The sequence below is a fragment of the Colius striatus genome, chromosome 5 (assembly GCF_028858725.1).
Source record: "Colius striatus isolate bColStr4 chromosome 5, bColStr4.1.hap1, whole genome shotgun sequence".
NCBI lineage: Eukaryota > Metazoa > Chordata > Aves > Coliiformes > Coliidae > Colius > Colius striatus.
This window is the reverse complement of record NC_084763.1, coordinates 58,164,224-58,178,443: the sequence shown is the minus strand read 5'-3', so window position 1 is coordinate 58,178,443 and position 14,220 is coordinate 58,164,224. Positions and strand designations below refer to the sequence as shown.

General features: G+C 65.6%; 1 protein-coding gene across 1 annotated transcript; it reads right to left on the bottom strand.

Annotated features, from left to right (window-relative positions):
* Positions 1-332: 332 nt before the first annotated feature.
* Positions 333-13,488, bottom strand: MYO1G (myosin IG). Its single transcript, XM_061996255.1, is given in 23 exon segments — positions 333-636; positions 715-869; positions 1,754-1,867; positions 1,953-2,057; positions 2,152-2,296; positions 3,310-3,533; positions 4,167-4,374; positions 5,623-5,789; positions 6,285-6,417; positions 6,519-6,593; positions 7,025-7,095; positions 7,163-7,234; positions 7,236-7,334; positions 8,097-8,211; positions 8,814-8,959; positions 9,059-9,298; positions 10,134-10,250; positions 10,334-10,426; positions 10,898-10,951; positions 11,034-11,199; positions 11,883-11,976; positions 12,051-12,259; positions 13,363-13,488. Coding segments are annotated over 23 exon segments (3,054 nt in total). The 5' UTR covers positions 13,458-13,488; the 3' UTR covers positions 333-479.
* Positions 13,489-14,220: the final 732 nt, after the last annotated feature.

Genomic DNA, 14,220 nt, shown 5'->3' with positions numbered 1-14,220 from the left:
TGGGCACAGGGACACTGAGGACATTGGGACACGGGGACATGGGCACAGGGACACGGAGGACATTGGGACACGGACATGGGCACAGGGACAGAGGACATTGGGGATGTGGGTCACTGGGTGTGAGGGAGGGACATCAGGATCCAGGCCATGAGGGCACCAAGCCATGGAGACATCAGGGCTGTAAGGGCCACCTCACCCCACCCCAGAGCTCCCATCCCACCCCCATCCACACCCCGAGCCCAGTGCTGCCCCACTGCTCGCCCTGGGCTGGCAGGGGCCAGCTCTGAGGCAGGTTCTGGGGGTCCTGGCCATGTTCAGGTGGGCTGCAGGGGTCCCATCCAGCTCTTTATTCCTGGCACACACAGAGGCTTCAGCATCGTCCCGGGGGGGAGACACAGGGTAGGGGACGGGTGGTTGGGGCTCACGGGGCCGTGGGGTGCTGAGCAGAGGGGAGGGGGGCAGGGGGAGCCGCTCCTCCCTCATTTCCCAGACCAGTAGAGCACGAAGCCGTCACGGCTCTTGCCAAAATCGGGGGTGGCGGCGTCCGGCCGCGTCTCCACCGTGAGCAGCCGCCGGCGCCCGCGCAGGTTCAGCTGGATGCAGTCGGACACCCGCACCCGCAGCTCCCGCTTGGTCCTACGACACCCCGGCGTCAGCGGGCGGTTCAAGGGGCGCTGTGACTCCCCCCACAGAGCCCCGAATCCCCCAACTCACGCTCGGCAGTGCTCCAGCAGGACGCCCACCAGCTCGCCCACCCTGTTGTCCCCCGCCGGCTGCATCTTGTGCAGACACACGGCCAGGTCCTCCTGGCTCTGGGTGTGGAACACCAGCAGCTGCGCCCGGCAGCTCGTCACGCTCAGCCCCGTCACCTGCGGGGACAGACGGGTGTCGCTGCTGTCACCAGGGCTGCAGGAGGGGCTGGGGGACACAGCCTCACCGTGGCCAAGGCAGAACGGTGGGGACATCGTGGGGAGACAATGGCACAGGCACTGTGGTGGGGACAGCACCAACTTCTGTCCCAGGGGACTTCCCCATGTCACACAATCACTGAAGCATTTTGGGTGGAGAAGCCCCTGAAGCTGATGGAGCCCAACAGTCCCCCAGCACTGCCACAGCCACCACTGACTGACCCATGGGCTCAGCCCCACAGCCCCAGGCTTTGGGATCCCTCCAGGATAGCCCTGGGCAGCTGGGACAGGGCTGGACAGCCCTTGGGGGAAGGAATTGTTCCCCAGCTCCAGCCTCAACCTCCCCTGGAGCAACTTGAGCCTGTTTCCTCTTGTCCTGTCACTTGGGAGCAGAGACTGACTTCCCCTGGCTACAGCCTCCTGTAAGGGAGCTGCAGAGAGTGCTGCTGTCTCCCCTCAGCCTCCTCCAAGCTCAACACCCCCATTCCCTCAGCCCCTTCCCAGCCCCTTGTGCTCCAGCCCCTTCCCCAGCTCTGTGCCCGGCTCTGGCCACGCTGCAGCCCCTCAGTGTCCCTGTGGCAGTGAGTGAGGGGCCCAGCACTGAGCACAGCCCTGGGGCTGCAGCCTCTCAGTGTCCCTGTGGCAGTGAGGGCCACACTATGATGCTGATGCTCCCAGCACATGGCCATGGGGACCACGGCGGGGTGTTGTCATGGTTTTGTGTGGAGCTGTTTCTGGTAGCAGGCAAGGGGCTAACACTGTGTGGGACTGGGACAGCTGGGACACCTGAGTCCCCCTGACCCTGCAGAGGGTGGCTGTGCCCTCTCCCCGCCAGAGACACTCACAGTGCTGAGGGGCAGTGCCCGCATCACCCGGTACTGCTGCCGGGGGTCCAGCTTGTAGAGGTGCTGGTCGGTCAGGAGGATGGCACGGTCCCGGCTCTTCCCGAAGCGGTTGATCTGTGGGGTGAGGGGTGAGGTGAGGGGACACGTCAGGGGTGGCACAGAGGCAGTGGCTGGGCAGGACCCACATCCCCCCCCTCACCTTACGGACGTGGCAGGAGAAGAGGACGGAGCTGAAATGCACCTTGTCCTTGAGGGCCTGGACACGGCGGGCGAAGGGCAGCGCCAGCCCCGGGTTCTCGCTGGGCTGGGGGGAGACATGGGGAGGGGGTGGTGGAGAGTGGTGGTGGCAGCCTGGAGGAGGGTGTGGGTGGCAGCCCAAAGGCTCTGGCAGCCCTTACCGAGGAGAGGTAGTCCTGTGCCCAGCGGCGCTGGCAGCCCCAGTCCCGCCGCAGCCCGGCCAGCGCCTCCATGGCGGCCACCTTGGCCCGGATCTGCCCCATCTCCGAGGGAGGGATGTTCTTGATGATCTGCCGTGCTCGCCACCTGCAGCAACCACACCACAGCACATCCTGCACCCCTGTCCCATGGCCCCGTCCTGCACCCCCGTCCCATGGCCCCGTCCTGCACTCCCGTCCCACAGCCCCATCCCACAGTCCCATCATCGTCTGTGTCTGTCCCGTCCTCACATCCTTGTCTCCATCCCACATCCCATGTCCCTGTCCCACATCCTCACTCTCCATTCCAGCCCCACATCCCCATCCTGAATCCACAGCCCATGCCTCCATCCCTCATGCCCATTCCATATCCCATGTCCACATCCCATGTTCCTGTCCCTTGTCCCCTGTCCCCATCCCACATTGCCATCCCACTCCATGTCCCCATCCATCCCATACAACACATCCCCATCTCATGACCCCATCCCACATCCACATCCCCAGCCCACGTCCATATCCCATGTTCCTGTCCCTTGTCCCCATGTCCCCATCCCACATTGCCATCCCCATTCCATGTCCCCATCCATCCCATATACTACATCCCTGCCTTGTGACCCCGTCCCACATCCCTCTCCCCATCCCACATAAACATCCCACGCTCATGTCCCATGTTCTCGTCCCCTGTCCTCATCCTATATCCACATCCCACGTTCCTGTCCCCCTGTCCCCATCCCACATGGTCATCCCCATCCTCATCCCATGTCCCCATCCATCCCACCCCCCTACACCCCCACCCCATGTCCCCATCCATCCCATCCCCTACACCCCCACCCCGTGTCCCCATCCGTCCCATCCCCTACACCCCCACCCCATGTCCCCATCCATCCCACCTCCTACATCCCCACCCCATGTCCCCATCCATCCCACCTCCTACATCCCCACCCCATGTCCCCATCCATCCCACCCTCTACACCCCCACCCCATGTCCCCATCCATCCCACCCTCTACACCCCCACCCCGTGTCCCCATCCGTCCCACCCCTACACCCCCACCCCGTGTCCCCATCCGTCCCACCCCTGCACGCCCGCCGGTGACCCCAGGCCGTGCCCCCGCCGCGGGTACCTGCGGAAGAGGCGCTGGGTGCCCTCCTGGAAGCGGGCGAGCACGGGGGGCGGCGGGGGCCAGGCCAGGCTGGCGCCCAGGTCGGGGAGGGCCCGCACGCCCTGGAAGCGCCGCAGCAGCTCCCGCAGGTACGCCCGCACCTTCTGCGCTTTGTAGCAGGCCAGGATGGCGCGGGCGGCGCGCAGGTAGCGGCAGCGCCGGCGGGCCAGGGCCCCGCGCCACGCCTGCGGGCAACGGCCGTCAGGGTGGGCATGGCCCCGCGGATCCCCCGCTCCCCAAACCCCCACAGCGCACCCCAGCCCTGCTCCGAAGCAATGCCCCGCGCTGTGCCCCGTGCCAGCCCCACGGCCTGCCCCATGCCATGCCGAGCCCCACACAGTGCCCTGTCCGCTGCCCCATGCCACGCTCCGTGCAGAGCCCCACAGCATCCCCCACGCCAAGCCCCACAGCATGCCCAATGCCACACTCCACGCCCCTGCCGTGTCCCAGGCCGCAAGCCCTGCCCCATCCCCTGCCCCACAGCACAGCCTACACCATGCCAACCCCATCCCCTGCCCCACAGCACACCCTACACCATGCCAACCCCATCCCCTGCCCTACAGCACACCCTACACCATGCCCCACGTCACACCCCATCCCCTGCCCCACACAATGCTTTGCCCATGCCAAGCCCCTGCTCTGCACCATCCTGTGCCCCATGTCATGCCCACAGCAGCCTGCTGCCCCGCTCCAAGCCCCCCAGCACCAGCAGCTCCCCACATAGGCAGCCCATGCCCATTCAGGCACCAGGGTGCCCCCACAACCCCGTGTCACCCCATGGGCACCAGACCCAGCTGGCTCACATGGCCCGTGCTCACCTTCTGCAGCAGCAGGACGATGATGGGGATGAGCTGCGCCCGCTCCTGCTCCAGGCGGAAGAGGGTGCGGGGCGTGCGGATGAAGACCTTGGTGTGGCCATAAGCCACGTCGTCCTGGAAGCCGTGCTGCTCCAGCAGGGCTTGAGTGGCCTCCCGGTCACTGGCCATCAGGTGGTTGGGCCACGTGTACTCACAGGTCATCTTGTAGCTGAGGGGCAGAGAATCAGGGAATCATTTGGGTTGAAAATGCCCTTGAAGCTGCTGGAGTCCCAGCCCATCCTTCACTCTGCCACAGCCACCACTGACCCATGGCCTCAGCACCTCAGTCCCACGGCTTTGGGATCCCTCTAGGGCTGGGCACTCCCCCATGGCCCTGGGCAGCTGGGACAGGGCTGGACAGCCCTTGGGGGAAGGAATTGTTCCCCAGCTCCAGTCTCAACCTTCCCTGGTTACACATGAGGCTCTTTTGTCACTTGGGGGCAGAGACTGACTTCCCCCAGCCCCAGCCTCCTGTGAGGGAGCTGCAGAGAGTGCTGCTGTCTGCCCTCAGCCTCCTCTTCTCCAGGCTCAACACCCCCATTCCCTCAGCCCCTCCCCAGCCCCTTGTGCTCCAGCCCCTTCCCCAGCTCTGTGCCCGGCTCTGGCCACGCTGCAGCCCCTCAGTGTCCCTGTGGCAGCGAGTGAGGGGCCCAGCACTGACACAGCCCTGGAGCTGCAGCCTCCCAGGGCCCAGCAGTGACACAGCCCTGGAGCTGCAGCCTCCCAGAGCCCAGCACTGACACAGCCCTGGAGCTGCAGCCTCCCCAGAGCCCAGCACTGACACAGCCCTGGAGCTGCAGCCTCCCAGAGCCCAGCACTGACACAGCCCTGGAGCTGCAGCCTCCCAGAGCCCAGCACTGACACAGCCCTGGAGCTGCAGCCTCCCAGAGCCCAGCACTGACACAGCCCTGGAGCTGCAGCGTCCCAGAGCCCAGCACTGACACAGCCCTGGAGCTGCAGCGTCCCAGAGCCCAGCACTGACACAGCCCTGGAGCTGCAGCCTCCCAGAGCCCAGCACTGACACAGCCCTGGAGCTGCAGCCTCCCAGAGCCCAGCACTGACACAGCCCTGGAGCTGCAGCGTCCCAGAGCCCAGCACTGACACAGCCCTGGAGCTGCAGCCTCCCAGAGCCCAGCACTGACACAGCCCTGGAGCTGCAGCCTCCCAGAGCCCAGCACTGACACAGCCCTGGAGCTGCAGCCTCCCAGAGCCCAGCACTGACACAGCCCTGGAGCTGCAGCCTCCCAGAGCCCAGCACTGACACAGCCCTGGAGCTGCAGCCTCCCAGAGCCCAGCACTGACACAGCCCTGGAGCTGCAGCCTCCCAGAGCCCAGCACAGGGGATGGGCACTGCCCCTGGCCTGGGCCACGTGGGCACACAGGGTGAGGGGGTGTGGGGTCCGGGGCAGCGCCGTACCGCAGCAGGAAGCGCTGGTAGGGCTGGCGGTAGGCGAAGCCGGCGCGGCGCACACGCACGTTCTCCAGCAGCCCCAGGTAGGCGACCTGGTGCCGGCAGCGCTGCTCGTCAAACAGCGTCGGAGACTTCTGGTCGTTGGGTTTGATGCAGCGCACGTAGTAGGGCTCCTGAGGGGACACAGGGGACGTGGGGACACACAGCCCTCCAAGGCAGGACAGGGGATGTGGGGTTACACTGGGTACGGGTGCCACGGGCTTGGGGACATGGCTGGCTAGCACTGGGACAGCTTGGCTGGCTCCACTGGCTTGGGGACAGACCTGAAGGCTTGGGGACGTGCCAGGCTGCCACAGGGACAAGTCAGGCTGGCTTGGGAACATCTTGGCTGGCTGGGGACACGCCAGGCTGACACGGGGACGTGCTCAGGTGGCTTAGGACATGCCTGGTTGGCTCCAGGGCATCTTGGTTGGCTGGGGCCATGCTCAGCTGGCACAGGGACATGCTCAGGTGGCTTAGGACGTGCCCGGCTGGCTCAAGGACATCTTGGCTGGCTGGGGACATGCTCAGCTGGCACAGGGACAGAGCTGGCTGCCTCAGGACCATGACCACGTGTCTTGGGGCCGTGCCCAGCTGCCACAGGGCCGTGCCACGTCCCCATGCCCTACCTTGGAGGCGAGGTTCTCCACCAGGGCCACCATGGAGTTCTTGAAGAGCGTGCCGGCGGTCAGCGGGCGCTTGGTCACCTCGGTGATGCTCTGCTCGCCGTCGGGCCACATGGCACGCAGCACGGGGTCGGCGCTGGGGACGGCCGTGGCGTGGGGCTGGAGGCGCCAGGCACCCTGCTGCCACTCCCACGCTGTGCCACCACCCCCCCCCGCCGTGTCCCCTGTGTCCCCAACCTGTTGTAGAAGAGCCGTTTGAAGTCCTGGAAGAGCGTGTCCTTGTTCTTGTCCAGGAAGCCCTCCACTGAGTACCTGAGGGAGGGGGACAACACCATGGGGGCTCTGCCAGCCGCTGTGTGTTGCAGGGGAGTGGAGGGGAGATGCACCCTCTGGCGCCTGGGCAGCCCCTTCCTCCCTAGGGTGGGAGAAGGGCTGCTGGGGACACCACAGAGATGCCACATGGCCTGGGGATGGCACATGGCTCAAGTGACCAAGCAGATCCCACTGACCTCAATCCTCCCCGCAAATGGCCTCCCACGGCCCTGAGCGACCCCACACAACCCCCCAGTGGGTCCTCCAAGCCCCACAGTCAACCAAGACCACCCACAGTCTGTAGCCCCATGGTCCTAGGTGCCCCCATGTCCTCCTGAGGCCCCTCATGTCCCCCACAACCCCGCAGCCACCCATCACATCCATAGTCCCCCACGGTCACCCACACTCCCACCAGCCCCCCACGGCCTCACGTGACGTCTCCCGCGTAGTGCCTGATGCGGAAGTCCCGGTTGAACTCCATGCTCTTGTCTGTGGGGCAGAGCTGAGGGGCAGGGGGCCGTCAGCACCCCACACCCCCCCCGGATCCCCTCCCCGGCGCCCCGCGGCACCTTGCGGCTGGTGTAGTGGGGGTGGCGGCCGAGGCGGGCGTCCATGGAGCTGAGGAACAGCGGGTCGGTGACGGGCCCCCGCGGCCAGGCAGGCCTCGTCCAGCAGCGCCAGGATCCCGCGGTGCGGCTGCTCCACCAGCGCCACGATGGCCTCGTTGCTGAAGTACTCGATCTGGGGAGGAGGAGGCGGGGGTGGGGGAAGCCCAAATCCCCCCACTCGGAGCACTAAAGTGCCCCCCTTGCACCCCAGAGCTGGCCCTGCCAGGGGATGCCCACCATGACCCCCCAAAACTGCCAGACGATGCCCCCACGGGCCCCTTGTGCCCTTCACACTGAGGAGTAACCCTTCATGTCCCTGCTGTGTCCCACGTGCTCTGCCAGGCAATGTCCCCCCGACCCCCATCTCCTCACACTCTACCAAGCAACATCCCCCATTTCCCCCCATGTCTCCTCATCCCCCTCCATCCCCTCATGCTCTTCCAGGTGATGCCCCTGTGTCCCTTCCATGTCCCTCCATCCCCTCAAGCTCTGCAGGCGATGCCCCTCATCCTCCCCATCCCCTCACACTCTGCCAGGCAATGCCCCTCATCCTCCCCATCCCCTCACACTCTGCCAGGCAATGCCCCCCATCCTCCCCATCCCCTCACACTCTGACAGGTGATGCCCCCCATCCTCCCCATCCCCTCACACTCTGCCAGGCGATGCCCCTCATCCTCCCCATCCCCTCACACTCTGCCAGGCAATGCCCCCCATCCTCCCCATCCCCTCACACTCTGCCAGGCGATGCCCCTCATCCTCCCCATCTCCTCACACACTGCCAGGCGATGCCCCTCATCCTCCCCATCCCCTCACACTCTGCCAGGCGGTGCCCCCCATCCTCCCCATCCCCTCACACTCTGCCAGGCGATGCCCCCCATCCTCCCCATCCCCTCACGTTCTGCCAGGCGATGCCCTCCCGCTGGTACTCCGCCTGCTCCTGCCGCAGGATGAGCTCGATGAAGAGCTGCTGCAGCTTCTCGTTGCAGTAGTTGATGCAGAACTGCTCGAAGCTGTGGGCAGGGGGTCAGGACAGACACTGCCACCCAGCCCCCTGGCACAGCATGGTCGATGCCATCCCTCATGGGCACTGTCCCTCTGAGGGTCCCTCCTGGTCTTGTCCCCTGCCATCTCCATGTGTCCTTTCTGGGCCTTGCTCCTTCCCCATGTCCCTCTGAGGTGCTGCCACCTCCATGTGTCCCTCCTGGGCCCTGTCTCCCCACAATGTCTCTCCTGGGCCCTTATTCCCCCCACACATCCCTCCAACTCCTGTTCCCTCTACGTGTCTCTTCCATGTCCTGTCCCCTCCTTGTCTCCCTCCTGCACCCTCACTCCTCCCATACATCTCCCCAACCCCTGTCCCATCCTATTACCTCCTCATGTCCCTCCCAACCCCTGTCCCCTCCTCATGTCCCTCCCAAGCCCTGTCCCTTCCCTGTATCCCTCTTGGGCCCTGTCCCCTCCGTGTCTCTCTCTGGGGTCCTGCCACCTCTCTGTCCCTCCTGAGTCCTGTCCTCTCCCCGTGTCCCTCCTGGGCGCTCACTCCCAAGCCATGTCCCTCCCAGGTGTCCCCCAGCTCCCAGCGAGCCCAGGTCCCCTCCCTGGTCTGGGTCACCTGTTGGTCTGGAAGATCTCAAAGCCGTAGATGTCGAGGACGCCGATGACGGTGCCCTTGCCGTGCCGGCGCGGGTCGTGCCCGCGGGGGGCCATGCTGGCATTGATGCGCCCCACGATCCAGCAGAAGAGCCGCTCGTAGATGGCCTGGGACGGGGACAGGGTGGGCACCCAAAGGTGCTGTGGGTGGGGGGCACACACCTCCTCCCCCCCCCCACTCCCACCAGCCCGTGTCCCCCTCCCTACCTTGGCGCAGGCATCGCGGGCGTAGGCGGCCTCCCGGGGGCTGTGTCCCCTCTGGATGAGCTCCCCTCCGCCCGCCGCCACGGTGCGGCTCAGCAGGGCCTGGCGCAGCTCCTCCGGGGCCGTGGCTGTCAGCTCTGCCAGCGTGCCCACCTGCCCTGTGCCCACCTGCCCCGTGGGCTCCTCCTGCCCTGCCTCCTCCAGCGCCGCCGCCTCGCCCTCCGCCACAAACACCACGTTGCCCTGCGGCGGCGCTGGGTGAGGAGGGGGCACCGAGAGCATCCACCCTGCTCCAGCCCCCACCCCGGGGCAGACAGGGCTTTACTGGTTTGTACTGGGATGTAGTGGGCCAGACAGGGCTGTACTAGGCCATTCTGGGCTGAGCTGGTTTGTAATGGGCTATACTGGTTTGTACTTGGCTGTACTGGTTTGCATTGGGCCATACTGGTTTGTGCTGGGCTGTACTGGTTTGCATTGGGCCATACTGGTTTGTGCTGGGCTGTACTGGTTTGTATTGGGCCACATTGGTTTGTAATGAGCTGAATTGGTTTGCATTGGGCCATACCGGTTTGTGCTGGGCTGTACTGGTTTGTAATGAGTTGAATTGGTTTGCATTGGGCCACACTGGTTTGTGCTGGGCTGTACTGGTTTGTACTGGGCCACACTGGTTTGTAATGAGCTGTATTGGTTTGCATTGGGCCATACTGGTTTGTGCTGGGCTGTACTGGTTTCTGCAGCATTGCACAGGTATGAACTGGTCATTACCTATTCCTACTGGTCTGTACTGGGCAGTGCAGGGCCATGTATGTCTGGATGGGGCTGTACTGGTTTGCCCAGGTGTGTTGTACTGGGGAGGGGGGAGCATGCTGGCCTGGGGGGGACATACTGATTTGCCAAGGGCCATACTGGTCCGTCTGGGGCCATACTGGTGTGGGAGGGTTGTACTGATGTTTGGGAGGGCCGTACTGGTAGGGGGGCAGCCGTACTGATGTGGGGGGCCGTACTGGGGCAGGGGGGCCTGTACTGGTGCAAGGGGATCCATTCTGGTGTGGGGGTCCATACTGGGAGGGAGTCTCACCAGGTGCAGGACGGTGGCCAGGACGCGGCGCAGGGAGCCCACCTCCTCCGGGGAGAAGCCGATGATGGCCAGCGCCTCCTCCACTGCCTGGTAGCCGGCTGCGTCCTCCCCACAGGCCTGGGGCCAGGGTGAGGGGCATGAGGGGCTGAGCTCCCCCTGCCCACCTCCCAGCCCCCTCCAGCCCCCCCAGCCCCACTCACGCCCTGGGCCCCCTCCTGGGTGTAGCGGTAGGCGCCGGGGTCGGGGCGCAGGCGCAGGGCGCTCAGCAGTGCCGCCGGGGCTCCCCGCAGCAGCTGGGGATGGGGTCAGCACACCTGGGGGGTCAGGGCACCTGGCAGCACCCCCCAACACACCCTGCTGTGTCCCCCACATCCCATCTCACCCACCTCATCCTCATCCCATCCACCCCACAGATCCCACCAAACTCCACCCCAACCCTCTCATCCCAGCCACCCCACCACAACCTTTTCATCCCATCCTCACCCCATCCACCCCACCACATCCTGTAGATCTCATCCCTCCCATCCCAATCTTCTCATCCCACCCACTGCATCTATCCCACTCCACCCTACAGACCCCACTTATCCCACCTTCATCCCACCCCACAGATTCCATCCATCCCAACTCATTCATCCCACCCCAACCTTCTCATCCCATAGATCCCATCCTTCCCAACCATCCCCATTCCAGCCATCCCATCAATCCCATCCTCATCCCAACCTTCCCACCCCATCCCATCCCATCCCATCCCAGCCCCTGGCCACCTGGTAGAAGGCGTGGAAGTTCCTCTCTCCCGGCTGCTGCTGGAGGACCCGGGACTGGAAGTGGGAGCAGGGGGTGAGTGCTGGGCAGTGCCCCTCAGACCCACCCGCCAGCCACGCCACCCACAGCGCCCCACACCTTCTCCAGGAGGTAGTTGTGGATGTGGCCGCCCATGGGGTCACCCTTGAAGTCGAAGTTGATGTCCATGTACTTGCCAAAGCGGCTGGAGTTGTCGTTGCGGTTGGTCTTGGCGTTGCCAAAGGCCTCCAGGACACAGTTGGACTTGAGCAGCACGTTCTTCACCCTGGAAGGGGGCATGGTATGGCACCCCTTGTCCCCCCACACCACCCCACAGGCTCATGGGGCGCCCTGGGCCGCCCACACCATACCTCTGGGCATGGGGGCATCCCAGAACCACACCACAGGAATGGCACACCCCTGGTTACTCCACACCAAAACTATGGGCATGGGGCACCCTGGTCCCCTCCACCCCACCCCACAGGCATGGGGCACCTCCAGGACCACTCCACGGCTATTGTGGCCCTTTGGTTGTCTCACACCTTCTCTAGGGACATGGGGCACTCTAGGGTCACCCCACAAGTATTGTGCCCCCTTGGTTGTCTCACACCTTCTCTAGGGACATGGGGCACTCTAGGGTCACCCCACAAGTATTGTGCCCCCTTGGTTGTCTCACACCTTCTCTAGGGGCACCCCAGGACCACTCCACAAGTACTGTGGCTCCTTGGTTGCCCTACACCTTCTCTAGGGCACAGGGCACCCCAGGGTCACCCCACAAGCACTGTGTCCCCTTGGTTGCCCCACACTTTCTCTAGGGGCACAGAGCACCCCAGGATTGCCCCACAGTCACCCCTGGTTCCCACCCCCCACCCCACAGGCTCAGGACACGCAGGTGCCCTCCCAGTGACCCCCCAGGGCTGGGCAGGTCAGCGGGGCGCATGCCCTCCCGCGCCGTGGGGCCGGACCCACCTCTCCACCTCTGCCCTCTGCGTGGGGTTGGTGATGGCAGCGATGTACTGCATGATGTACTTGCTGGCCTCGGTCTTGCCCGCGCCGCTCTCGCCTGGCAGGGAGGGCAGGGCGCTGAGCCGGGGCCCCGCCACGGGTACCCCCAGCCCCGGCCGCCCGCGTCCCTACCCGAGATGACGATGCAGGTGTCCTTGGCGCGGCGCTTCATGGCTTTGTAGGCGGCGTCGGCCAAGGCGAAGAGGTGAGGCGGGCGCTCGTAGAGCTCGCGCCCGCGGTAGCGCTCCACCGCCGCGGCACCGTACAGCGCCAGCGCCCGGAACGGGTTCACCGCCACCACCACCTCCCCGATGTACGTGTAGATGCGGCCCTGAGAGAACCTGCGCACACCGAGGGGGCTGCCCTGGGCTGGGGGGCACCCTGCAGGGGGCTGGGGCAGGAGGGAACCCTGCGGGGCGCTGGGGCATGGGGTGGGATGGTGCTGTGGGGCAGGGCGGCACCCTGCAGGCTGCTGGGTCATGAGGCAGGATGCTACCCTACGCTCTGTAGGGTGCTGTGCTGTGGAGTGGGATGATGCCCTGCAGGGTGCTGAGGCATGGGGTGGGATGGGACACTGTGGGGTGGTGTGATGCCCTTCATATACTGAGCTATGAAGTTGGTTGGGATGCTGTAGGGTGGAGTGATGCCCTGCAGGGTGCTGAGCTATGGGGTGGGATGAGATGCTGTAGGGTGAGGTGATGCCCTGCAGGGTGCTGAGGCATGGCGTTGGATTGGATGCTGTAGGGTGAGGTGATGCCCTGCAGGGTGCAGAGCTATGGGGTGGCATGAGATGCTGTAGGGTGAGGTGATGCCCTGCAGGGTGCAGAGCTTTGGGGTGGGATTGGATGCTGTAGGGTGAGGTGATGCCCTGCAGGGTGCAGAGCTTTGGGGTGGGATGAGATGCTGTAGGGTGAGGTGATGCCCTGCAGGGTGCTGAGCTCCGGTGCAGGAAGCACATCCTGCAGAGTACCACACCACGGGGCAGGACACTGACACCACACCATGGGGCAGGGTGCCAGGAGGCACAGCACCACTGCACCGGGCTCACAGGCACGGCTGGCACCCCTGGATGGGGCTGGGCTGTGGGGCAACAGCTCTTCCTGTGGGCAGCACCCGCGAGCGTGGGGACAGGAAGCAGGGGAACCCCACGAGTGTGCAGCCGCCCCATGGCTGTGTGACTCCCACACCCCACAGCCCCCCAAAGCGCTCTGGGGGTGCCTGTGCCTCGGTTTCCCCCCACAGGCACCGCCCAGATGCTTCCCGCCGAGCTGGGGTTGCTGCTGGCACTTCCGCATCCCCCCGGTGCCCCCGTCCCCGCCAGGCCACGTCGCCCATGGCACAGCGATGCCGCGGGGCGCAGCGCCGGCAGCCCGCTCAAGCGGGGCGACCCCACGGGGTGCTGCCCCAGGGAGCCCCCTGCCCCCCGCCGCCCCCAGCCCCGTACCGCAGGCGCAGGTTCTCCAGGAACTGCTCCATCGTCACCTCGTCCAGCAGGACGAAGTCGGCTTTGCCAAACTCGGGCCCCTCCAGCTCGGCCATCGCCAGCGCCGGCACCCACCCGCTTCCCCCCGCGCCGCTTCCTGCGCCCACAACGGCCCGCGGCGCAGGCGCGATGGCGGCACCGGCACCTCCCATGGGGTGGCTGTGGGGCACGGCCCGGCACACCCAAATCTCTGGGGTGGGGACTCAGCCCACATTCCCTGGAACATCATCCTCAGCAAGCTCCCTGCTGGCACCAAACTGGCCGAAGCACAAGTGTCTGTGCTGCCAGTCAGTGAGAGCTGGGCACAGGAACCTGCTGAGGGTCACCCAGGGCAAGGGCAGAGTCCTGCAGCTGGGCAGGAACAAGCCCCTGCCCCAGCACAGGCTGGGGGGCACCTGCTGGAGAGCAGCTCCAGGAGAGGGACCTGGCAGTGCTGGTGGGCAGCAGAGAAACACGAGCAGCAGTGTGGGCTGGTGGGCAAGAAGCCAATGGCAGCCTGGGGGCATCCAGCAGAGTGTGGGCAGCAGGGCCAGGGAGGGTGTGCTGCCCCTCTGCTCTGCCCTGCTGAGGCCTCAGCTGGAGCCCTGTGCCCAGTGCTGGGCTCCCCAGCTGCAGAGAGACAGGGAACTGCTGGAGAGAGGCCAGTGAGGGCTCCCAGGGTGCTGAGGGGATGGAACATGTGTGTGAGGAGGAAAGGCTGCGGGAACTGGGGCTGTTCAGCCTGGAGAAGAGAAGCCTGAGAGGGGTCTTATCAATGCTGATCAATCCCTAAAGGATGGGGCTGGTGTGTGGTGGCCAGTGGCAGGACAAGGGGTAGCG